This window comes from Podarcis vaucheri, assembly GCF_965113315.1.
Source record: "Podarcis vaucheri genome assembly, chromosome: 17".
NCBI lineage: Eukaryota > Metazoa > Chordata > Lepidosauria > Squamata > Lacertidae > Podarcis > Podarcis vaucheri.
The window spans coordinates 42,287,319-42,314,247 of NC_138755.1; the positions used below are offsets into that span (position 1 = coordinate 42,287,319).

General features: G+C 46.3%; 1 protein-coding gene across 1 annotated transcript; it reads left to right on the plus strand.

The window, feature by feature from the left end:
* The first annotated feature begins 3,217 nt into the window (after positions 1 to 3,217).
* FSTL1 (follistatin like 1) lies at positions 3,218 to 25,008 on the plus strand. Its single transcript, XM_082206145.1, has 10 exons — positions 3,218 to 3,284; positions 11,336 to 11,440; positions 13,456 to 13,585; positions 14,976 to 15,008; positions 15,884 to 16,014; positions 17,926 to 18,044; positions 18,654 to 18,766; positions 19,219 to 19,329; positions 22,056 to 22,153; positions 23,514 to 25,008. Exons 2-10 carry the CDS (start codon positions 11,345 to 11,347, stop codon positions 23,556 to 23,558), a joined length of 876 nt encoding a protein of 291 aa, XP_082062271.1. The 5' UTR covers positions 3,218 to 3,284; positions 11,336 to 11,344; the 3' UTR covers positions 23,559 to 25,008.
* The last annotated feature ends 1,921 nt before the right edge of the window (positions 25,009 to 26,929 follow it).

Below are 26,929 nucleotides of genomic sequence, written 5' to 3' on the forward strand. Positions count from 1 at the left end.
CTTGCTGTTTATTTTACCCTTGTCCTCAGGCATTTTTAATATCGATACTGCCTTGTTTAAATTTGTTCATGCTTTCATCTACTAAGCCACCTTCCCGTCTTCCCTTTCGTTTCAGTGAACGCTACAAAACTTTCCTTGATCAAAATGTTTCCTGCATCAGTTGTGGACAGACCTGATAATCCGATACATTTGCTCATGCTGAGAAATGTCTGGAGTGCAATAAAATAGTATTGAATAATACTTTGCTTTTTCTCTCTCCTAGAAATCATTTCAGCACAAACATTTTCCATCAACTATTTTTAAAAGTCATTTTGTATTTTACGTGAAAGTTTACAGCCCAGTTTTATGATTTCATAAATGGTTTTTTAACTTTGCTATCATAATGGCTAATCAATTAAATGAGATTTAGGAATATCTCCATGTCGGGATTGCCAGTAATCTCTGCAGTGCCTCTAAAATCAATATTATTTTTTGCACAAAACCGAACTTATCCAGCCTTCACAGGCTTCCTCAACCTCGGCCCTCCAGATGTTTTGAGACTACAATTCCATCATCCCTAGTCCTGTTAGCTTGGGATCATGGGAGTTGTAGGCCAAAAACATCTGGAGGGCCGAGGCTGAGTAAGCCTGATTCAAAATGTGTCCTCATTTCCGTTTTTCTGTCTGAATTCCCTTTTGAAGGGAAGCATCAATAAGTCCACCACTCTTTCATTTATTTTCTAAGCTCTTTCGTCTTCAAGCAGTTCACAAGCAGCGATCTATTCCACTTTGCTTAGACCTCACCTGAAATATTGTTTCCACTTCTGGGCACCACAGATTAAAAAGGATAGACAACGGGATCGTGTCCAGAGGAGGATGATAAAGATACTGAGGAGCCTGGAGACCCAAGTACAGTGGTACCTCAGGTTAAGAACTTAATTCGTTCCAAAGGTCCATTCTTAACCTGAAACTGTTCTTAACCTGAAGCACCACTTTAGCTAATGGGGCCTCCTCCCGCTGCTGCACGATTTCTGTTCTCATCCTGAAGTAAAGTTATTAACCCGAGGGACTATTTCTGGGTTAGCAGAGTCTGTAACCTGAAGCGTATGTAACCTGAAGTGTCTGTAACCTGAGGTACCACTGTATCATGAGGAAAAGTTGAAGGAGCGTGGTATGTTTGCCCTGAAAAAGAGTTAGTATGATTGCCATCTTCAAATATCTGAAGGGCTGTCCCATAAACAATGGAATAAATTTATTTTCTATTGCTTCACAGAATAGGACCTAAACCAATGAGTTCAAATTGAAGGGGAAAGGGGTTTAGATTAAGCATGAGGAAAATTCCAGATGGCCACAAGTGTTCAGTGGTGGAACAGACTCATGTGGAATGTTGCACACTCTCTGTTAACGGAGGTTTCTCAGCAGAGGCAGGTTACTGATCGCGGATGCCACACTGGTAGATTGGGAATGTGCTGGATGGCAAATGCTGCTATGCCACTGAAATACATGCATTGTTCCGAGCGTAAGTAGGCAGCTGAACAGCCACGCTCTTGAGAGCCCAATTGAAGCATGAAACTGGTTACACCGAACAATGCACAAGCAAGAATGCTGTCTTCCAAACTCATAAATCAGGCCTGAGTTTAGGTTTCTACCTTGCCCGACTTCTCTGACTTCCCTCTATCCTCAATTTTACTGCAGTGCATCAGTGGGGAGCAGGTAACGTTCAGCTGCCCTTTCCTCTCTCACTGCTTATATTCAGCACGGCTGCTAGACATGTGGATGGGGGCAAGGAGAGGCGAAGTCCGCGTGTCTCGATTCTCTTCTCCAGGCTATGCTGGAATTGAGAGAGAGGAAGGAAGTGGGGGCTGGCGAGAGGGGCGGCCGATGCCCCAACCATGAAGGCAGGGGCATGCAAAGACTGAAGGGGGGCACATTGGTATCCAAGCATCACGGATCATGGGGGCAAGCTGCGGCCAAAGGTGTGTGTGTGTGTGTGTGTGCTGCATAGGCTTTCCTGGCAGAGCAAACGAAAGAGGAGTGCTTAGGTGTTGCTGGGGACAAAATGGTCTCTCACAGACCCCCTCCTTGTGACACTATTTGGCTGGGCCTTTGGGATGTACTGATGGAACCAAGACGAAGCCCCTTGGGCATGGAAAGTGGGCAGAAGGGGTAATGGCAATAGCTAAATAAAAAAGCAGGGCTGGCCCACCCATTAGACAAAGCGAGGGACGCGGGTGGCGCTGTGGTCTAAACCACTGAGCCTCTTGGGCTTGCCAATCAGAAGGTCGGCGGTTCAAATCCCCACCACGGGGTGAGCTCCCGTTGCTCGATCCCAGCTCCTGCCAACCTAGCAGTTCGAAAGCATGCCAGTGCAAGTAGATAAATAGGTACCACTCTGGCAGGAAGGTAACCGGCGTTTCCATCTGCTCTGCTTTCCATCCCATGAACAGGACCTGTTCACTTTTTGAATAAGAAGAATTCTATGTCACGGGGGTCGCAGTCATCAGGATTTGAGAGATGCTTAGGTGGGGCAGGTCCAGAAACAGGTTTGGAAGATGGTTCCCAGGCGTCCCCGTTTCCGGGGGGAGTCCCCAGAGTCACAAATCAGTCCCCATACAAAATAAACTGAAGTTGAAAAGTGTCCCCGGATTCATTGGAAAAAATCTGGCAACCTGAGTTTGGAGCCTCTGCTGCTCGCCAACGTTGCGGGGACTTTCTCTCCCTGACATGATGGGAAGGTCTGGGGGGGGGGACCCAGTAAAAACTGGGGGGGGGGGGAACCAGGGGGTTTTCCCCTGGGAAAATTGAAAAAAACAGTTTGAAAATTCCACACACATTTTTTCCCTCTTCATTTTTTTCCGGGGGGAAACTGGCCCCCCCTGTTTCCAGTCCCCCCCCCCGGCCTTCTCGGGCCGCCCTCCCCGCGCCGAGGGGCGGGATGGAGGGAAGGGAAGAAAGAAAGAGAGAGAGAAAGAGAGAGAAGGAGGGAGCCGCGAGGGGAGGAGCCGCCTTTGCCCTCCGCCGCCTTCGCCGCGCACCGAGGCAGAGGCAGAGGCAGAGGCAGAGGCGCCAGCGAGCGAGCGAGCGAGCGAGCGGCCGGGACCCGCCAAGATGGTGAGGAGGCCGGAGGGGCGAGCGGGCGGCGGGCAAGTTTCGCCTGGTCCTTCTCCTCCTGAGGCGGCGCCGACTAAGCTTCTCTTCTCTTCTCTCTCTCTCTTTCCCCCTCAGTTGCAGCAGCAGCAGCTGTGCCGGAGCCTCGCCGTGGCCGCCCTCCTGGCCGGGACCCTCCTGGGGCTCCGCGACGCCGAGGTAGGAGAGGCCGGGCGGGAAGCAGGGAGGGAAGGAGGGCGGGCGAGGCGGCCTTCCTGCCCGGCGCCCCCAGCCCCGTCCGGGGCCGAGAGGAAGGGCCGAGGCCGCGGGTCGGGAAAGGCGCCCGGCGGGGGGGGGGCTTTTCCCGCAAGAAAGAACTTTTTCTTTCTTGGGCCGAGGAGAGTTTCTCCAGGGAGGGGCGCCTGGGCTCTCCAACTCCATCCTTTCCAGAAGTCCCTTCAGAAACCAAGGCGCTCCAAAGGCAAGGCGCGCTTTCCCCGAGAAAGGAATGCAAAAGGGACGAATCCGGGCCAGACTCTGGGAAACAGCAGCTGAGCAGGAATGCTACTATCTGAGGAGAGCAAAATGAAAGCAAGAAACGAGGTCCTTGCAGTCACGCAGTCAATCCATCAGGAGCTGAACTGGGGTCCACACAGTCACAAAAGGAGAGCTGCAGCCAGGAAAACGTGAAAGAAATAGCAAAAACAGACAGACCTCAGTGTAAGACTCAAATCAGGAGCATAACGCTCAAAACGGAGCATATTCGGCTTCTGGAAAAAGTTTGCAAACCGGAACATTTCCTTCCGGCTTTGCAGTGTTTGGGTTCCAAGTTGTTTGAGTCCCAAGGGCATTCAAACTTGAGAACCAGAGGGTACCACTGTAGTTCTGCTTCCATGTGGAAGAGAAGATGGGTTTCCTTTCTTTTCAGAAACAGCTTTTCTTCTTTCCTTTGGGGGGAAGCCATCCTCAGCTTCACGGTGAGGTCCCTGAAGGAGACTGGTGGGCGAAATGAGGCCTCAAAGGTCTCCTCATAAAGCCTTGGCCGTGCCACCACCTCCCTTCTTTTTTGGGAAGCCCTGCTAGAGGATCATGTATTTTCGCTGGGACTCTTCTCTCTTTCAAAAGCCAAACGTTTTGTTTGACCAGGAATGAAGGAACGGTGTCTGAATCCCCACAGTTGCAGCCTCCCTGAAAATGAGGTCAGAGGCAAAATATTTGATGATTACGGCTGGGAAATGTGGAAGTGATTTAAAGAAAATAAACTCAAGCTGCTGTGGGCTAGCAGGCAAAAAGGACAGAATATGCATTCTGGAGGTCGGAGGTCCCTAGTGGGCTTCCCGCTGCCCTTTTTTTATAGATTAACTGCAGATGGTGAATTCAGATTTGGACCGGTAACAAAACAGAAATAAAGGCTTTGGGTAAAAGGTACCGAAATATGGCTCCTCAGTTCTAAGCGATGATATTTTCAAGGGCACTGCTACCAAGTTTAGTTTCCTTTGGATAAGAGAAAGCTGGGTACTTAGCTTGTCATTGTAATCTTTGTCTTGTTCCCCCCTGCAAAACAACAACAACATGCAAAATTATTTAAGTGGAGGCAAAAAGGGGCTTTTACTGCAGGGCAATGTATCCCTAAGGATGACCCCTATTGCAGCCTTTCTTCAACTTCCACTTCCACTTCCACTCCCCTATCCCCATATTCTACCCCACTCTCCAGTAAAAGCTTCTCCCAGTGCCTGGCTGAATTCCAGCTCCCATTATCCTGGTCATGCTGATGGGAGCCGGAGTCCAGTAACACCTGAAGGGCTGCAGGTTCCCCATCCCTGAGCCAAAAGTCAAAGGCAAATAAAAAAGTTTTCACTTGTCACTAGGAAAACTTAAGGCTGGGCACCTGGCAAGGCTCCCTGCTGAGAGAACCTAAATGGTCTCCAAAGGGTGTGTTTTGATGTTAATGGCAGCTTTTGCAGGATGCTACTGCTGTGCCATCACAGGGAGTAGGAATGAGCCCTGAGTAAGCAGAGGATTCCTCCCGAGCTTTGTTCCTTGTCCACCATGCCTCCACCTCTGCCGACTTTTTGTCCTATGTGCTGGCAGTGCTCCACTGGCGTAGGAGTAGAGTCTTCTGCCAGTGGAAGAGGGCTGGAATGCCGGTGTTAATTTCCCCCCATGCGCAGTGCTTGAGTTCACCATGTGCAGAGGACTCGGGAGTGATACTGATCAGGAGGTGTAACTTGAGAATAAGATCGTTCTCTCTGCAAATGTTGGGATTCCTTAGTGCACTCTTAAGTGTGTCTTGCTGAAGGGAGTTTTTCTTGGCCACAGTCTCAGATTAATCCAGCAGTCTGGTCTGCTCCACTGATCACCACAAGCTCCCAAATTGGAGAAATTGTAACACAGAAATTCCTCTAATGTCTTTGAAAGCAACCAGCTTTTTCACCACTTGATTTGAGCTGCTTTTGTGCAAAACCTTTCCAGTATGTAGCCAAGAAAGAATGTGCTACCTCTTTGGCTGTAATTTGGCAGAAAGGTGCTTAGGAGTCTGGAAAATGTGACAGGTTGTGAGAGCTCTTGGCTGTTCCTGAACAGCTCTGGATGCTGTTGTTGGCAAGGATGGTAATGGCAAGGTGAACAAGAGCGCCTTTGATCAGTAAATTGCTTTATTTGCATAAGAAAAAGGTTTGTAACCAGAAACCATATAATCTTCCTGCGCAAGTAACAGTACATCAGTTTTTCATCACATTCGTAAAATGGTCAAGACCAGGCTCTGGACCTGTCCTACTGAGTGCAGCTATGTCTGCCTGTTCATGCCTTTGCTAAATGGAATTGTTTAATCTGCTCTTAAACAGGAGGTAGCTTTTCTTGTAAAGGAAAAGCTCCTGCCACCTTTGTTGGTATTCACTCCCTGGAGCCTTGAGTAGGCAAGCAAACATTGATCAGTGGCTTCAATGCATGGTGTCTGGACCTGGGTGAACAGTGACTGTTTCGGGGAAAGGGTTTGGGAGAAAGAGAGTGGTGCTCTTCAAATGTTCTTGCTTCAACCTCCCTCCTGCTGTGATGGAGACAATACGTCCCCTGGCCCTGTAGGGAGTTGCAGTGGGACTCTGTGTGCGCAGTGACTGTTCTGTTCTGTGTGGCCAGGCTGTGGTGCTGCAAGGGAGAAAGTCCACATGAAGGCTTGGCTTTCACATCCGTGGGCCTGGCACTCACCAGCAGAGAGCTTTCCAGCTGACCCTTAGGTCTCCGATGTGGAAGAAGCTGATCCCAGCTGCTAAGGGCAGGGAGTATTGCTCCACCAGTACAGTTTGGTCCAGACAAAGTTCTCACGTGTATCAGAGAGTTGGTGGAGGGAGAGAGCTCTGCAGTAATTAAACTTTGCAATATCACATCCTCTTGGAATAAGGAGACAGTTACGAATGCCCTTATCCTGTTGACCAGTCCCCCTGGCAGCTTTTAGAATCGCTCACGCCAAGGAGGTCTCTCCCCTCCAAGGATCCTGTCTGTCCATTTCCCTGGGCTGTGCAAATAACCGCCCAAAGTGGGGGCATGAGCATTAGAAGGGCAGAACAGGAAAAAAATATCTAAATAAATAAATGAAACCGGATAAGCAGGAGCCAAAGTTATATCAACTAGCTGACCTCTGTGTCGGCATGCAACTGGGGAAATTCATCTGTAAAGTGTTGTGCAAATTGGTCACAAAAGGCTACTGAGTGGACCAAGGTGTAGCAGGACTTTGGGCTGCTTGAAAAAGCTCCATGGGGCAACTCTGTGCAAATGCAACGGTGGCAGAGAAGGGCTATTTCTTCACAGCCATCACTCCTACAGAGCTCAAACTCATTCCAGGTCAAAAAACATCGCCCCACTTGTTTCAGCAGGCACACATCACTTAGGAGGTAGTTGTAGCGAACAACTGATGGAGGGACAATGCTGCCATCTAGCTGTTTTTCCAAATCAGTCCTCAGACTCCTCCCACATCCTTCGATGGTGCTCCACTGCCATCTTTTGGAGCCAGAGTATCCTGGTCCACCAGACCAAAGCAGGGCAGGTATACTGAAGAAGGACGTCAAAAATGCCAGAGTGATCGGTTCTAGCGCTTTTTTTAAAAAAGGAAATGTAAGCTTGCAGCATAGCCTGTGCAGTCCCATTGCCTTTACAGGTGCAGGACGGACACTGCAATTATGAGAGGTTGCCGTGACTAGTCTGCGCCCAAGCAAACGTTTATACATTCTTTGTACACAAAGCAGCATATGCCGCTTTGGGCAGGACTTTGCATCACTTCACTTGACCAGGTGAGGGCATAGGTGGCCAATACCCAAATCTTATAGATAGTCCCCCTTTCTGGGCTCAGAGCCCAGCACCCCAAGCCCACAGGTAAGGTTAAAGCAAGCCAGTTAGCTTATCTCAAAGCAGGTGAATGCAAACATATATTCATAAACATTAACATTCCTGCATTGCAGGGGTTGGACTAGATGACTCTAGGGATCCCTTCCAGTTCTACAGTTCTATGATTTTATATACAGCAACTATCAATTAATTGTGGGGCTATCTTGATTACCAAGATGCAGAGCTTCTGGTGCCGTTCGCTCTGGGTTCAACACACTGAGCGAATCTGTAAGTGCCTTAACTTCTAAGTGTGTTAGCAACACACCTTGAATGTGTGTGTGAGAGGGAGTTGTGTGCACATGCAGGAATGTGGCTTCCTGTGCATGAAGATGATCTGCTTTAGTTGCCTCCCTGATCCCTTTTTTGTATTTCACGGTCATTGTCACTGTTTTGGTCAGAGGGCCAATAGTGTGGCCCTAGTAGTGCTATTTTGATTTTTGACCTGGAATTTTGATCAGCGCGGTCAATAAATTTAGTTTTAAAGTTGGTCTTAGGAAGAAATCATAACCACATTTATTTGAGAGGGAGCCTCACTGAACACAGTGGAACATACACCTGAGTAAGCATACGTAGGCATGCATTGTGTTGCATGACACACACCTGCCATTAGCAATTGTGTGTTTGCTGGTTGAAGTGGTAGATGTCGAACACATGTGAGGTGAGGCTGGATTGCTGGTCTGCTCCTAGTAAAGGTAAAGGGACCCCTGACCATTAGGTCCAGTCGTGACCGACTCTGGGGTTGCAGCGCTTATCTCGCTTTATTGGCCGAGGGAGCCGGCGTACAGCTTCCGGGTCATGTGGCCAGCATGACTAAGCCGCTTCTGGCAAACCAGAGCAGCGCACGGAAACACCATTTACCTTCCCGCCAGAGCGGTACCTATTTATCTACTTGCACTTGGACGTGCTTTTGAACCGCTAAGTTGGCAGGAGCAGGGACCGAGCAATGGGAGCTCACTCCGTCGCAGGGATTCCAACCGCCTACCTTCTGATCGGGAAGTCCTAGGCTCAGTGGTTTAACCCACAGCACCACCCGCATCCCTAGCTGGCATTGAATGATATAAGGTCTGATCCTGAAGAGCCAGACTAGGATGGTGCAGCTTCTCTGAATCTCACTGCTGTCTGTCAGGGTTGCAGTGATTATAAAATGGAGGAGAAGCCATGTAAGCTGCTTTGAGCTCCTTGGAGGAAAGGTAGAATATAATTGTAAAGAATAAGGTGGTTTGAGGCCAGTTTTCTGGGAAGGCTTCAGAAGAACTGAACTGCAAAACAGAGAATCATAGAATCCTAGAGTTGGAAGAGACCACAAGGGCCATCGAGTCCAACCCCCTGCCAAGCAGGAAACACCATCAGAGCACTCCTGACATATGGTTGTCAAGCCTCTGCTTAAAGACCTCCAAAGAAGGAGACTCCACCACACTCCTTGGCAGCAAATTCCACTGTCAAACAGCTCTTACTGTCAGGAAGTTCTTCCTAATGTTTAGGTGGAATCTTCTTTCTTGTAGTTTGGATCCATTGCTCCGTGTCCGCTCCTCTGGAGCAGCAGAAAGCAACCTTTCTCCCTCCTCTATGTGACATCCTTTTATATATTTGAACATGGCTATCATATCACCCCTTAACCTCCTCTTCTCACATCTGGTGAGGAGGGAGGAAGAACTCTTTTGCAGAGTGAGCTAAGCCTAGGGCAGGTCCTGGCCTGCTGCCTGATCTTCACTTCTGTTTCGAGAGTTCTTATATCAGGCTGGAGCGTTTGAGAATATTAAGAATATGCAGATTCAATGTTCTTATGTGACCTTTTACGTAAACAATTCGATGCCTTCAGATTGTACCAAGAGTGGGTTTTTTTAAAAAAAAGTCTAGGCACTGAGCTTTAGGTCCTCCTTAAAATGTGCTCTGATTTCCTAAGTTCAGCACATGGAATGGTAGATACAGAAAGAGTTTTTTTTTTTTTAGTTCATAGCATTTTAGCATTTTAGTAGAGGCACTGCAAGGGGAGGAAGCTTCCAGCATTTGATTTTCCATTGTCTTTGTTGCATTCATGTGGTTTCAACTGTCTGGTGCTAGAAAAGTTTCAAAAGCTGCTAAGAGAGGACTAAAAACATTGCTGTGACTTTCCTTGTCCATATTTGCAATATTGCCTTTTAAAGGGCATTCCAATCTTCTGACAGGGTTGGGGAGCTGCATGTTCTGCTCTTCTGGGTTGTGCAGCCAGATCCTTTGGGAGGCGCTTGCTCCTTTGAAACAATGGTCTCAGCCCCTGTGACCATGTAACTCTGGAATGCTCTGATTGGCCAGCCTCCTGGAGACTTGAGGTCTGGCTGAATAGGCAGCGACCTCCTTCCTCCTGGGGGTGTATTTGGCAGTTGCTTTTTGTTAGAAAGTATGAGAGCCAAGAATGCAAGATGTAAGATGGGTGGAGTTTGCGCTTGGCTGGTCTCAGAAAGTGAAGCAGGGTGGGGAAACATTTATGACAAGCTGGGAAAACGTTGTCAGAGTTGGACATTTTAATACAGAAGCTTCGTGGAGTGCTTGAACTAATAGACTCAAAGCTGTTATTTCCCCTTTGCTCAGATTGTTGTGAAGGGGATTAATGCCAGTCTCCTTGCACTCCAGGTCACAATTGTTGTTTAGTGGTGTCCGCCTCTTGGTGACCCCCTGGACCAGAGCACGCCAGGCCCTCCTGTCTTCCACTGCCTCCCGCAGTTTGGTCAAACTCATGCTCTTAGCTTCGAGAACACTGTCCAGCCATCCCGTCCTCTGTCGTCCCCTTCTCCTTGTGCCCTCCATCTTTCCCAACATCAGGGTCTTTTCCAGGGAGTCTTCTCTTCTCATGAGGTGGCCAAAGTCTTGGAGCCTCAGCTTCAGGATCTGTCCTTCCAGTGAGCACTCAGGGCTGATTTCCTTCAGAATGGAGTGGTTGGATCTTCTTGCCCTCCATGGGACTCTCAAGAGTCTCCTCCAGCACCAGAATTCAAAAGCATCTATTCTTCGGCGACCAGCCTTCTTTATGGTCACAATAACACACACATAACCACAGATGCACAGACCTGGCCCTTATGTTTTGAGAGATGACTCTGAATCAACAATAAACACTTTCCTGTCTAATTTGAAAAACGCACCTTGGTAGCCTTAATATTTTCTGTGGTTATTCTAGTGCATCTTGGCTTGTGAAATTTTGCTTAGAGAGCAGAGGTTAACTTTTCTGTTTTCTCTGCTTCTCAGACCAACTTGTGCTAAGGGGTGGGGAAGCTCTGGTTCTCCAGATGTTGTGGGATGGCAACTCCCATTAGCCCCAGCCAGCAGGGCTGACCACATCTGGAAGGCCACCGCTTCCCCACCCCGACTAATTGGCTTGTCAAGGCCCATCCTCTCAAAGGGGACTTTTGCCAACAGGAGCTCACAGCCTGGTGCTTTAACTGCTGTGCTTCCCAGTGAATACGAAAGACACCCTTTGTTCAATTTTAATTTTGAGAAAGATATGTTAGGACAGCAGCAGATCGGATTGATGGAAACCTGCAACATTTAAAGATGTGCATGTAACCACGTAGTTTAGAATCCATTTTCTGGCAAAGGCACTGAGAAGGTGTCAATAACTTTTTGATTGACACCTGCCAGCTAAAGTCAACAAATCACCCACAAAGGCTTGTTCAATCTGCTAGTGATCTGTGGCTCTTCTGATATTTCTGGAACTTTTAAGATCTGTGAGAAGGTTGCAGTTATTGGTTGCTGTTTGTGGTTTTTACCTCTTAAAGTTTTTCTTTCATTGTTGGCCACCCATAACTTTTATTATTGGGCAGGATATCAATGTAGTAGCTAAATAAAAGACACAGTCTTTATCTGAAGAAGGCTTCTCTCTCCCCCCCCAACAAACTATTTTTTTCTTTTATGCCTTGCAGGAAGAGCCGATGAGCAAATCTAAAATCTGTGCTAATGTGTTCTGTGGGGCTGGCCGGGAGTGTGCTGTGACAGAGAAGAGTGAGCCCACCTGTCTCTGCATTGAGGTAAGTGAAGTCCTGGGACCGACCGCTGAGATCAAAGGCTGATGTCATCCCAAATGTGGAGAACAAGCATGCCTAGTGGTAGTGACTGATGTGTGCTCCCTCCTGGTTCCTCTGTGGTCCTAGGGATTTTCTGCACAGCCTTCTTGGTTTGTTGCATGTACAGCAGTACCTCAGGTTACATACACCTTGGGTTACAGACGCTTTAGGTTACGGACTCCGCTAACCCGGAAGTAGTACCTTGGGTTAAGAACTTTGCTTCAGGATGAGAACAGAAATCGTGTGGCCCCATTAGCTAAAGTGGTGCTTCAGGTTAAGAATGGACCTCCAGAACGAATTAAGTTCTTAACCAGAGGTACCACTGTATGCTTCTTTTTTGCATCAGTGACTCAAATCTTCTCTCAAGGTAATTCTTTCATTGTACAGTGGTACCTCAGGTTACATACACTTCAGGTTACAGACTCCGCTAACCCAGAAATAGTGCTTCAGGTTAAGAACTTTGCTTCAGGATGAGAGCAGAAATCCTGCTCCGGTGGCGCGGCAGCAGCAGGAGGCCCCATTAGCTAAAGTGGTGCTTCAGGTTAAGAACAGTTTCAGGTTAAGTACGGACCTCTGGAACGAATTAAGTACTTAACCTGAGGTATCACTGTAGCAACATCACATTTCCTGAGCACTTAACAGCACATCCTATTTTGCTGCTTGCCTCCAAAGCATTTTGGTCTTCTGACTGGTATGTGGAGTATACTTAGCAAACCGTCATAAGCACCTATTTGATGCAGCCTGTGACTGTGATTATCATTATTACTTGTTGTTTCACTAATGTAGGTTTCCCTAAGGTGCATTTGCCTACAGTATATATTGCCCACATTATAGCAGGAAGCGATAGAAGAAGAGGAGGAGGGAGAAGATGTAAATAAGCCCAAATAGGGGGAGACTAATGCTTTCAGTTCAGTAAGTTACACGTAGTGGGGCTTAGTTTTCCATAAAGGATGAGAACTAAAGCAATAAGCCACGGGTAGGCAACCTAAGACCCAGGGGCCGGATCTGGCCCAATCACCTTCTCAATCTGGCCCGCGGACGGTCCGGGAATCAGCATGTTTTTACATGAGTAGAATGTGTACTTTTATTTAAAATGCATCTCTGGGTTATTTGTGGGGCATAGGAATTTGTTCTCCCCCCCCCAAATATAGTCCGCCCCGCCCCGCCCCCCCGGTCTGAGGGACAGTGAACCGGCCCCCTGCTGAAAAAGTTTGCTGACCCCTGCAATAAGCTAAAACAGGGATAATCAGAGCTTTTTTTCTTTAAAAAAATGTTTAGGGGTGCTCACATTTTTATTCAAGAAAATCACCATTTTATAGTTCAAATCAAGGAAAATAAATATAGTAAATGGACAAAAGTACAAAGATTCACAAAATGTTTAGGGGTGTGAGTACCCCTGCGTCCCCCCAGAAAAAAGCACTGGGGATGGCTAAAGGCTCTGCGGAAGACTTGAGGAGGGATTTGAAGACTGAGAGGTCGTATGTCTTCTAATCAGGGAAGAAAAACAAGCGGCAACAGTGAATGCATATGATTTTATCCTGTATGTCACTTGCCCTATTCAGCCCCCCCCCCTGAATTAGTTTAAGAATTCATGAGCTTTGGGACAAACTCAGACTGTAAAGTTAATCTCATCAAAACCTAGACATGTCTGGATCCTTTGTTTCTGTTTGTTGATGAATTATTTCTTTGTGCGTTGTAACCCTTGATCTGACTACGTTTCCCCACTGTGGTGCCAATCCAAACTGGACCCCACATGTCTGCTATTTGTAGTGGGTGGGGAAGTTCCCACTATTCAGGAAGGAAAATCCTGCACTCGGGCAAACTGTGATTTCTGTAAATTGTGGTTTGGGCTTCCCTCTCAAGCCCTCCTGATTTAATTGCCTGTATGAAACTGCTTCTCTTTATGCCCTGTGTGTCTCCTTCCACCCTTGGAGCCTAGTTATATTGGATCTGTCATTTTCTTTTTCTTGCTGCTGCAGAGATGCAAGCCTCACAAAAGGCCAGTTTGTGGCAGCAATGGCAAGACATACCTGAACCACTGTGAGCTGCATCGTGACGCTTGCCTCACCGGCTCCAAAATTCAGGTGGACTATGATGGTCACTGCAAAGGTAAGTCGGATCCTTGGGGCTGGGGTACCCCTGGAACAGCTACTACTCCAGTAAGTCCTGGGTTAGAGGACATTCAAATTCAATCCAGCTTTGGGAATTCTGGCACCAGATAACCATTTTGGTTTTGCAAAGGCACATGACTTAATGTGCCACAACATTCCCTGCCGATTTCCACTGAATATTGCTGCTAAAGAGTGTGTTGGATCCTGTATACCTGAAGGTCCAGTATACCTGAAGGAGTGTCTCCACCCCCATCGTTCAGCCCGGACACTGAGATCCAGCACCGAGGGCCTTCTGGCAGTTCCCTCCCTGCAAGAAGTGAGGTTACAGGGAACCAGGCAGAGGGCCTTCTCGGTGGCGGCGCCCACCCTGTGGAACATCCTCCTTTCAGATGTGAAGTAAATAAGCAGCTATCCTATCTTTAAAAGACATCTGAAGGCAGCCCTGTTCAGGGAAGCTTTTAATATTTAACGCTGTACTGTTTTTAACACTTGTTTGGGAGCCTCCCAGAGTGGCTGGGGAAACTCAGCCAGATGGGCGGGGTATAAATAATAAATTATTATAATATTATTCTTATTATTGGATGGCCCCAGAAGTGAGGGCAACAAAGCAAGGAGCTGGTTGTCACTGTGACATAAGACCTTTGGTCCAGCCCATTGCCGTGCAGCCCTGACTGTGGGGCACTACGGTGAAAAAACATTGCTCTCTGGTCTTGAGAGACAGAATAGTAACAAGGAAATAGAGGAAGATATGGGAAGTAATGTCAATAGTAGGTGGGATTTACGATCTGTAGTCAGCCATACCAGGGAGGATTTCCCTGGAGCTTGGCTGAGTGTTTTGTGGCTGAACTCGGGTGAAAGTAGGAGCCCTAGATGAACAGCTGCCTATGCTACTGAGTCCTGCCTCATAAACATTCCTTGCAATACTGTAAGGGACAAGCTGTTCGTTTACAATACTTATATTTCCACCTGACCTCCAGTGCAGCGGACAGCAGGTGGGAAAACATCATCATCATCATCATCATCTTCCAGAATCAAAAGTTGGGCAATACTTTTAATGGGCGTCAACCAAAATGTCAAGAAAAGGATGTTAAACTTTTGAGTAGTTTCCTCAAGGGTTGCCAGTTCCGTGCCATGTGAGCACCATTGCACTTGAAAATGCCTTCATTGATTCCTCTAGGCAAGACACCCAGACTCTGAACTAGGGCGGTGGGTGGGTGGGGGGAGCCCTATTGCACACGGAAAAATTAATTGAATTGATGGGATGGGTTAGTTGAATACTGCCCCCACCCCCAGCAATGTCTGGGGGAGATAGGAGATGTACTTCAGGAAAACCATAGACCATTACAGTACCTTCAACCTGACGTTTTCTTACTTCTTTCTGTAAATAGAGAAGAAACCTGAGAACTCCGCTGCAAGTCCAGGTAAATATGCCTTTGCCTGAGCTGTGCAGTCTGTGGGCTGTTCCTCATGTTTGTTGTTGTTGTTGTTGTTTAATCGTTTAGTCGTGTCTGCCTCTTCGTGACCCCCTGGACCAGAGCACGCCAGGCCCTCCTGTCTTCCACTGCCTCCCACAGTTTCGTCAGGCTCATGTTTGCAGCTTCGAGAACACTGTCCCACCATCTCGTCCTCCTTCTTGTTCCTCATGTTACATTTGTTCAATATAGGTCAAAGGGAAAGTGTCCGAATGCCCTTCAAGTGCAGATTCTGTCTGGAAAAGTGTTTACAGGGGTTAAGCTACGTTCTATGTCTTGAGCTGCAGTATTTACTTCATGTGCAAAATTCAAGGATAAGGGAATTTGTGCCTCTCCCCCACCCCCCCAATTTACCTTTTCTTTTCTGTTTTTAGTCTCAGTTCAGTTGTAGATGGCTACTGTGCCTCACCAGGCTGGTAATAAAAAACAATAACGGAAATGTGCCAAGTAGAATATGAAAAATGAAGCCTAGCTGGTTGACTGAGGATCAGTGGATAATGGCAAAAGAGATTTTGCCTTCTGTCTGCTCCTGAACTGTCACCTTTAATATTCTTGATTGAAGAAATAAAACATAGAATTTATTTTGTTCATCTTGCCCATTGAAAATAGCACTGTGCATAATCAGTGGTAGTTTCTCATGTGCCGCAACAGCAGAGGAAAATAAACATGGCCTATCACCCCATAAGCTGGGAGTCTGCTGATTTCTGATCCATTTTCCACTTGAGATGAAGAGACGTTGCGTCGCTTCTTGCCTGCCATCTAGCTGTCTCCCCCACTTTCTGACATTCCTGGTCCAACTCTCCCCTCTTCTTGTCACTCAATAGTTGTCTGTTACCAGACTGACCGGGACGAACTCCGGCGTCGTGTCATCCAGTGGCTTGAGACTGAGATCATTCCTGACGGCTGGTTCTCTAAAGGCAACAACTACACTGAAATCCTAGACAAGTACTTCAAGGTACAGATGGCAGGAGAAGAAAAATAGAAGTGGTGAACTGATGGGAGAGAGGCGGTTAGAGATTTGCTTCATAGTATTAGTGCGAATTTCCTGAATCACTAATTTGTTTGGCAAACTAGCTTGTGAATATTCTACATTCTCACCTCTGCCTTTAGCCTTCACTTGCTTTTCTATATTTACAAAAGAGATGTGATCAGATTATAGGCTTCTATAATAAACCCTCCATTAGATCTTCTAGCAGCCTTCAATCACGATGGTAAATGAATGAGAAATCGTCAAGTAAACACTGGGCTAATTCAGAAGACAAAACAGCTTCGTGAGAGTCACTATCACCATATTATATATTATTCTGGCCTGTATATTCATGTTGGATAAACTGTTATTTCTCAACAAAACAATCATGCCTGATTTGCAGATAAATGTGCAAGACTTAGCTTAATACTCTCAGACAACAGCGGGCCCTGGGGGGGTGGGGTGGAACTGTGTCAAGTATAATTCAGTCTCCTACACAATCTAAAAATAACAAGCAGTGTTGGGACCCTTTCAATAAGACAGAAAATTAAGCAGCTTACTATGGGAAAAAACTGTAGAGGTCTGAGGCAGCGAAGTCAAGCTAATCAGATTTGGGAGAGAATTTTTCCCCCACTGCACATATGGCTTTCATTCATTCAGACCTGAACATAAGCAAGTTGTATCCAGCAAGTCATCCCCCTAAAAGGAAAGCGTCAAGCTGTAGTCTCTAAACTTCAGTGGCTAGCAGGGGTGCCAACTTGAATAAAATATTGTGAGCGCCCAGGGAAGTCCCGCCCTGCGCAATCAACCACGTGGCGCAGTGCACACATCCCATTTGTATGGGAATGCCCATCAACTTTTTGGAGGGCCAGCCCCCCTCAAATATTTTATTGTGGGGTCCGAAGCCCCTACAGCCCCCTAGGAATTGACTCCTCTGGTGGCCAGTATGGCCATATAATACTTCGTATGCTGTCTCAGTTACAGTTGAGGTGATTACGGTACTTGACAAATAAAGATCAGGCAGCAGGGGGTGGCGAATGGTGAGACTGTGCCACTCACCTGACTGCTGTTTGGCTGAGTCGCTCCAGCGTAGCCAGGTGGGGAAAGGGAGCAATGTGATGGTAGCTGGATTGCCAGAGACCAGACTGAGGATTACAGCTCTGAAGAGGAATGGCAGGAACCTTCCCCTCTTCCTGCTCCTGACCAGGATCCTGAAGCTGCTCAGGAACAGTGGAGCAATATAGATTTTGAGAATTGGTTTGCTGCGGGACATAGTTCAGAAAACAACAGCTGGGAAGAGCTGAGTGAGGAACAGCTAGAAGAAGCAGGACAGGAAAAGAGAGAACCGACTCCCCTTCGCTAGAGAGGGTCCAGCCTATCTTTCCAAGGGCAGGGAGAGCAGGTAAGGGTGCTATGCAGGGGGCTAGGTGGTTGCGAGATCAGGTTGCAAGAAAGGGAAGTGACGATGACTCAGGGGGAAGGAGGAGGAGGAAAACTTAATTGGGAGCACCTCCGCTCTGAGAATGGCTGCTGTGTTCTTTTACAGCGATCATTAAACACTCTTAAACTGGTAAGAGACTCTAATCGCTTTGTTCTGCTGATGCACGGCCAAAGGTGCATCTCTGAAGCATGACACGAATGCTCACAGAACAAACACACTGATGGAGTCAGTCCAGTGTTCCTCCTAGTGCGCTGACACCACACTAGCCTTGCCGCCACTATCCTCCTCCCCCTCTGCAGTGATTCACCTGCATGGAAGTCAGGTGAGCCACACAGCCCCTCCATGTCACCCACTGCTACATTCAAGTGAACAAGTGGTGGAAGTTGTGAAAGGAAATAGCTACTGGTCCACGGAAGCAGCGCTGTTGTTTTCAGCCTCTCTTTCATTCTGCTTTGTAGAATTTCGACGATGGGGATTCTCGCCTGGATTCCAGTGAGTTCCTGAAGTTTGTGGAACAAAATGAGACAGCGGTCAACATCACCACCTACGTGAATCAAGAGACCAACAAGTTGCTCAGGTAGCTTGGGGCAGAAATCAAAGCGAATGAGATTCAAACTTCAAATGGCACTTAGTTTCATGATTCTTTCCCCTGATCAAATTGGGACCCGTTCCAGATCTAATTCGGCCCACGGTCCACCCCTCCTTCACAGGAACACAAGCAAAAACAGTGCGCTTTCAGCTTCTACATATGACAGGGTGGTTCTAGTTGTGATCTGGAATCCTGCTGATTCAAACAGTAGACAAATCTGTCAGAAAGTTCCCGCTCTTGGCCTTTGCCGGGCAAAAAACCTTGTCACCTATGCATTGAAAGCAGCAAGACTAATGGCCAAGTATTTGAACCTAACCCTACATTCCTGTTCTTCTGCATTTGCCTGTAAAAGTGTTTAGTAACTGCCAGTGATGATTGTGGAACTTGTCAAGCTACCTGAGAAGGAATAGTTGCTCATGTTTAGACCATAGGAAGAATCAGCAGCCACTGAATGCCGATAATCTGGTGGGCTGCTTCACATGTTCAGAAAATCCAAGTGAAATGATTTGACAACATTTCATTGTAAACATGTTAGCCTTTCCTGCTTTGCTGTGATGTCTTCTAGGCTGATGCTTGTATTTTTTGTGTTCCTTGCAGGGGACTCTGCGTAGATGCCCTCATTGAGCTCTCTGATGAGAATGCTGACTGGAAGCTTAGCTTCAATGAATTTTTGAAATGCCTCAATCCAGCCTTCAACCCACCAGAAAAAAGTAGGAACACTTTGTCTGCACAGAGAGAGACTGAGGTTCCTAAAAGAGTAGAAAGAGCAGAGAGATTTAGGGCTGGGAATGTGTCTCAAAAACCAGCCAGTGTCTTATCAACCTGTCTCTGATTAGTCATTAATCTTTAGTCTGCTCTATCATTATCCATATGTTATAAGCCACATATCACACTAAGCCACAGGTTTCATATACAGTGGTACCTTGGGTTACAGACTCCACTAACCCAGAAGTAATACCTCAGGTTAAGAACTTTACCTTAGGATGAGAACAGAAATTGCACGCCAGTGTTGCGGTGGCAGCGGGAGGCCCCATTAGCTAAAGTGGTACCTCAGATTAAGAACGGTTTCAGGTTAAGAACGGACCTCCGGAATGAATTAAGTTCGTAACCAGAGGTACCACTGTATATTGAGACAATATTCCATTCTCTGTGATCTTTCTAGAATGTGCCCTGGAAGATGAAACCTATGAGGATGGAGCCGAGACCCAGGTGGAGTGTAACCGTTGTGTCTGTGCCTGTGGGAATTGGGTGTGTACTGCCATGACCTGTGAAGGTATGTCAACCAAGGAAATCTTGGATCATTTTAGAACAATCTTTCTTCCTCAGAGGAAAGAAATGTGATGTCTGGACCGTTGGCTTTTTGCTCTAAGTACTTGAATGCAGAAGGAGTTCCAGATCGAAATCCCATGAACCAGCCTTGGTCTGGGATCAGTTATTTTATAACCTGGAAATTGGAAAATGTTGTTTTCGTGACAGAAGAGACCCTTCTCCCACTACCCAATATACTCCCAATGTACTATTCTGGTCACTTCAGTTCTGGGGACTACTTGGGCATTAATTATTTGAAGGCATCAAAGGACCATGGGAATTGGTTCAAAATGGAGTACATTCGTACCTGGAATCCATTCCAGAAGTCCGTTTGACTTCCAAAACGTTCGGAAACCGAAGCACGGCTTCTGATTGGCTGCAGGAAGCTCTTGCAGCCAATTTGAAGCCCCATCAGACATTAGGCTTCCATAAATAGTTTGCAAACCGGAACATTCACTTCTGGGTTTGCGGCTTTTGGGAGCCAAAATGTTAGAGAACTAAGCTGTTCGAAAACCAAGGCACGTCTGTATAAAAACCTGTTCCTCTTTTACCAAAGGAACCCTCCTGCAAAATTAGGTTACACTATCTTAGGAGATGGGACGCGGGTGGCGCTGTGGGTTAAACCACAGAGCCTAGGACTTGCCGATCAGAAGGCCGGAGGTTTGAATCCCCGCAACGGAGTGAGCTCCCGTTGCTCGGTCCCTGCTCCTGCCAACCTAGCAGTTCGAAAGCACGTCAAAGTGCAAGTAGATAAATAGGTATCGCTCCGACGGGAAGGTAAACGGCATTTCCGTTCGCTGCTCTGGTTTGCCAGAAGCGGCTTAGTCCTGCTGGCCACATGACCCAGAAGCTGTACGCCGGCTCCCTCGGCCAATAAAGCGAGATGAGCGCCGCAACCCCAGAGTCGGTCACGACTGGACCTAGTGGTCAGGGGTCCCCTTTACCTTTACTATCTTAGGAGATGAAAACCTGTTCCTCTTTTACCCCAAGAACCCTCATGCAAAATTAGGTTACGCTATCTTAGGAGGAGCCCCAATGCACAGCAAACAGATAAACAAGCAGCTTTCCAAATATATAGGACATGTAAACATGACTCTTAGATTGTAATTTGTATCAAAAGAAAGTTCTGAAAAGCCAAATGTCAACTTAGCACTGCCAGTTGGAAACTAGGGAGAGCGGCGGAATTTTGGTGGAATGGGGTGAGTGGAAAGACCGATCCCACGGTCAACTCCACATAGAAATAGAAATGTCCAATAGAAAAATGTCCACCCTTCCCTGAGTGGAAAACACTAATATGGCAAGACTAATAACTTAGGTGAGCTAAAGAGGAGAGGCTGTTTGCTCTTTTGTTCTGCCCTTTCATAACAACCACAGGTGCATTTGGTTTGACTCTGGTTTTGTTTGTTACATTAAATTCTTGATCTTGACCTGTGACCTTGCCTGTACCCCCAGGGTGGTCCATTTCCCCAAGGCTGCCCGTGGCAGATGAAGGCCCAGGGTGCAAGGCAGTTCCTTTTGAGCTAGAGGCCACCATGTCTTGTGAGAAAGGAGAAAGCTCCTGAGAAACTTTGCTCTTCACAGGCATGCATGTGGCTGAAGGAGGTGGGAGCTCGTTCCTTTGTTCAGCCAAAGCTGAGGAGGACATGGGGGAATTTAAACCACTTACCCTCCAGATCTAAGGCCAGGAGAGCAAGTGGGAAGCTTGAAGAACTGAACAGGCAGGATAAATAGCAGGTGCTGCAACACTGATGACCAGGAGGGGGCACACAAAGCGACAATAAACTCTAATCTAATTAGAAAATCAGCACCGCACTGTTGCCTTTGATCAGCTTAAAATTTGCATGTATTCAGCTGCCCAAACCCCAGCTCCTTTTTGATGGCATCTTATTATTATGCAAGGAGAGTCCCTTTTATTATGTTTCCTCTTACTGATCCCTTTATAAGGGGGAGAACTCCAGCTCTTTTATGTTTTAGTCTTGTAACCGTTCCTTCTGCCTCTCTTTGAATCTCACTACATAAAACTGAATCTCAGGCATAAAACTGATTATCTGCCTTCCCTTCATCATGTACTTTTACCTCTCAGTCTTTGACTGACCCATTCAATTTTCTCACTAACTGCTGCTGAAAAAGGCTGGTCTGACAGGATGACAGGCTGCCATGATGAGCTCGTCAGCGAGAATTTTAAGTGGCTGCACCAAGTAGTAAGCAATTGCACCAAGTGGAAAACAGGGTCTAGTAGCATGCTGCTGTCTTACCTGAAGATTGTCCCAAGCTTGGGGAGGTTGTGTGAATGGTTGCGAGATACTTACCAAGGGGGTGGGGATGAGGGAAGAGAATGAGACGAATTGGTTTCATCATTAGTTCTTGGGTAAATTAAGGAAGTTCATTTCAGTATTTTTGCTGCTTACCCCAGGGTTCTGCAGCTCCTGCAAAGACCACGAGTGGGCAGTTGGAATTGGGTTTTTGCAAAGGTTAGACTAATTTGGTGTGTCTATGAATTTCACCATGAACATCTCTATGATAGGATATGTATGGAGATATTTCTAAGCCTGCTTCTTTCTCCTTGCTAGTATTCAACCTCAGTGGTTTCTGTCTTCTGGTCAACAAAGCCAACACTTTGTGTTAAATTTGATGTGGTGGTAGAATTTGCTCTGATTCTGTGACAGTTGTGTAATCCACTTATCCTTGTAGGCAAGAACCAAAAAGTGCCTTCTGAAGGGCAGCAGCCTGAAGATAAGATGACTGAAGAAGAACTGGCCAGATATGTTCAGGAGCTGCAAAAGCACCAGGTTGGAAGGGGACTGTAGAGATTTCTTTGCCTTACAAACATGCTGGCTATATATTTATTTCTATAGGTCTTTCTGCTGAACAGCTATAAGATTCTGTACCTATTGGAGGCTGCTGAGAATAACTAGGGATACAACAGAACTCCAGTCAGTTTTGTTTTAGTGACTTGCCTGGTCACCAAAGTCAAGAAGGAATTTTATGCAGGCAAATGGACAGAACCCCTTGCCCTGAGCCTGGGTCCGCACTAGAGCTTTAACACATACACGAGTCACTGTTAACATGTGTACATTTGTGCACCTTTGTCCACACATAAGCACTTCTGGTTTTATGCCTCCAAAATCCATTTTGATGTATCTTGTCAACACTAGTGGGCAGTGTTTGATGGGAGGTATTTGTGTTGTGTTTTATAATTATTAATACTACTACTACTACTATTATTTATTAAATTTGTATACTGTCCTTCACCTGAAGATCACAAGGCATTTCACAATATAAAAAAGAGAACACAAAACACATAATAAAACAAAAACAAGAACAAACCAATATTTCACAAACACATATAAATGGCCGTTGAATGTTCAGTCAGCCTAAGCCTAAGAGAAACATTTTCACCCGGTGCCTAAATATATGTAATGAAGGTGCCAGCTGAGACTCTCTGGGGATAGCATCCCACAAATCAAGTGGCCCTGAGTTACTAGAGTTACAAGAGAGATGAAAACTTCCCCCAAGGGGGCCTTTGCAGGTGGTTCATTGTTGTTTAGTCGTTTAGTCATGTCCGCCTCTTCGTGACCCCCTGGACCAGAGCACGCCAGGCCCTCCTGTCTTCCACTGCCTCCCGCAGTTTGGTCAAACTCATGCTGGTAGCTTCGAGAACACTGTCCCACCATCTCGTCCTCTGGCGTCTCCTTCTCTCTTTCCCAACATCAGGGTCTTTTCCAGGGAGTCTTCTCATGATGTGGCCAAAGTATTGGAGCCTCAGCTTCAGGATCTGTCCTTCCAGGGAGCACTCAGGGCTGATTTCCTTCAGAATGGATCAGTTAGATGGTTCATAGTTAAGCAGAAAAAGGTTGCTGACCCCTGACATAGACAAATACTCAAATCAGAAGTGTGATTCTGGGTCCTAATACAACAGTTCTGGAACGGAACATTTTGAAAATTTGTTCCAGCTCCCTATTTAGCATGTTTTCATCCCAGACAGATCTTAGTGGGGTGGGGGAAGAACTGTGTCCTGTGGTTAATATAAGAACTGACTGTATAAAGCGGACCAGATAAGTAGGTTTTTCTTTCTGTGGGCCCCCTATCCTGGCACCAGCTTGTGAAATCACAGTGCAAGCGTTAGATTTCTCTCCCTTTCCTTTCCAGGAGACATCTGAGAAGACCAAGCGAACGGCCACCAAAGAGATGTAAGCGCAGCGCGCAAGTGGAAGATGCCCGAAGCCGGTGTGTGTCGCCTGACTCACCCACCCGTCTTCCTTCAGTGCTGATTTCAATATGCAAATGTGTGTAGGACTTGTTGCCCAGTCACAGATATTTACATTGTATAGCAATGGGAGGGGGGGGGCAAAGAAAAAAATAGGTTCTTTTAAAATTTAAGAGAAACCCCTCTGTATCATGGTGGTTGTTTTTTTTACAATGAGGAAAGGAACTGAACTGAGGGCATTAGTGAGGACCACAAATAATTCCAGCTCTGGCACTTAGGGCGTAGCATCCCTGAGACCTGAGGTCCTATCCTGTGTGGGATCTTGCTGCCTCTCGTGAGTTTTGCTGACAGCCTAAAAGTTACTACCATAACTGCAGGGACTTGGAAAGGAAGTGCCTATGGCGAAGCATATATTCCATGGGATATTGCTATGCCTCACGATCTTGATAACTGGCTTTTCTGTTTTCACACATGAACAACTTTCACCCCGTCTTCCCTTTCCTGTCCACACTCTGCTCCAAAGAGTATCTGGCCGTTCAGACTGGTTTACTGTGCCTGTGTAAGGGGGTTCCTGGTGAACACAGACCAAATCTCTGCCAGAAGCCAGATAGCCCACTGCATTGAGTTCCAAAGTGACCTCATTTTCTTCCCCTCTCTCTTTGCAAAGGTGCTACAGTATATTTTCTTATCACACTCTTACACTGATTCTTTTTTTTAAGTAATGACTTTTAACTGAGCTTTTTGTATCTTTGATTTATAGATATTGTTTATAGTTACTGAAAAATGCTGTACTTCTGGTTCGTGCTTTGTATTATAGCTGCATGTATCAAATAAGTCAAATCCGTGCAGCGCACAGAGGGCCTCAGAGCATACGGGGCCCTTCTGGATTTGATATTTCAGCATCCTTTATGGTAAGGAGCCTTCGTTCGTGCCTGAATAGAGCTGGGTGGGGTTTTCAAAGGAGACCCTGTCTCCCACAGGGTCAATTCTTCAAGGAAGGGGAGAGGGAGAATTATTCGCTTCAGGAAGAATTGAAGGCCAATCCTGTTACATTAAATGGAAGGAAATATGTCCGGCAAACACGTATAAGTTCTCCTCATGCTATGGAAGCAATTTTGGAACTGCAGTCACTAAGATGTGTAAGTTCCCGGTGCTTCTTTACTTAGGGACTGGTTCTGTGATTTCCAAAAGGACTCTTGCACAGCTGGGGTATCCAAGCAGGTTGCTGACCTGAGTCCTGACACAACTTTTTCCATGCAGCGAAAGGAAAGAACCTCCAGCAAAGGAGGGAAGGAAAACACCAAGTAAAGGAAGGAGAATATGCAAACCCATCAATACATTGCATTTGTTGGTGTAATACCAGAGACTGTTCCATGCTATTTAGGAATTTTGGCAATAAAATTAGGGGACTCAATCTCCCCACAGTGGTATAGTAAACATCAGGAGCATTGTTGTTTGTGCCTATCTTTGAAGAGAAAACTGTATCCTAGATTGAAATTTCAAGTCCTACTGAATAGCCCCAATCTTTGGGAATAAGTCCAAAAGTAATTTCCCCCATGTCGTTCCTCCCTGATGTAAATCTCCCCCAACTGCTACTTGCATCAGGAGTGAAAACTTCCAGGGATTCAAACAGACTTTGACAAAAGGGAAAGGCAGGATCCGCCCCTCCCCTCATAACTGAATGGACTTCCTTAATGCATACAAACTGTTGGAACCACTTTCTCAATTCTGACCACCATCACTTTAGGAAATATGGCCTGAGGATAGAGGGGGGAATTGTAATGAGAAGGGTTAATTGAATTGTTGATTATAAAAATGTTAAAATCCAACAACCCTCAAAAGGTACTAGTCAATAGATTTACATAAGCCTATGAATTCAGGGGATTTAAGCATACTTAACTCTAAACTGGATTGTGCCCCAAAAATTCCAATAACCATGACCGTGCTATTTGTCTACACGCAGGTGGTGCTGTGGGTTAAACCACAGAGCCTAGGGCTTGCCGATCAGAAGGTCGGCAATTCGAATCCCCGCGACGGGGTGAGCTCCCGTTGCTCGGTCCCTGCTGCCGCCAACCTAGCAGTTCGAAAGCATGTCAAAGTGCAAGTAGATAAATAGGTACCACTGCGGCGGGAAAGTTATCGGTGTTTCCGTGCGCTGCTCTGGTTCGCCAGAAGCGGCTTAGTCCTGCTGGCCACATGACCCGGAAGCTGTATGCCGGCTCCCTCGGCCAATAAAGCAAGATGAGTGTCGCAACCCCAGAGTCATCCATGACTGGACCTAACGGTCAGGGGTTCCTTTACCTTTATTCCATCCCCAGTATCCCACAGCTTTAAAATCTACTAGCTGTCCCTTTCAGCCTGAAGTTAAGGGCATTTTACTGTGCCATTTTAACCGCTAGGGTCTTCACAGGGCAGGAAGTTCCAGAGCAAATGGAGCTGTGCCTCCGTTGTTTGCCATTTTAGACTTGGTGCACAGATAGTACACTGAAGATAGACATTTTGGTAAATCCCATAGATTAGGAAAAGAGAAACTGGGGACAAATCTTAAGTATGTCACTTCAAGCTTTATAGGTCAATGCCAGCATCTTCAACAACACCTAGAAGACCATGGAGAGCTAGTGCCAGAGCTGGAGCACCAATGTACTCCATGCATAGCCATAGCTTGTCGGTGGGGCACATGCCTGGTATGCGGAAGACACAAGCACAGTTCACAGTAGGGATCTTTCCCAAACTGCCACGCTATTAAACAGATAGATAAATGAGAGAAACAAACAGGTAGGTAGACAGAAAATAAATAGGCAGGTTTGTAGAAATGATGATGATGATAAATAGTAGTAATAATAGTAATAATAAAATCACCATCTGTTTCAGTATTTTAACTTCTGCTGTTTTTAAAGCAACCTTGTGGATTTCCATCAGTTTCACCGTTTTGTAAACTGCTTTGAAGGTGGTGTTGTTTTACAATGGCGTGTAAATTTTATGAAATAAATAGATAGATAAATGAGAGAAACAAGCAGGTAGGTAGAAAATAAATAGGTTTGTAGAAATGATGATGATGATGATAAAAAATAGTAGTAATAAGAGTAATAATAAAATCACCATCATCATGTTTCAGTATTTTAACTTCTGCTGTTTTTAAAGCAGCGTTGCCGATTTCCCTCAATTTCACCATTCCATCCTTTGGAACACTACTTTTGATTTTTCCCAAAAAAAAAAATTTATTAGTTTTCACAACATTATAAACAAGCAAACAAGACGAACAACCATAAATCACAGCCTTATTGACAATTACAGTTATTCCCTTTGTTAAGTGACTTCCTCGCTTCCTCTTGGCTGGATTTCATGGCATGTCCTTTGA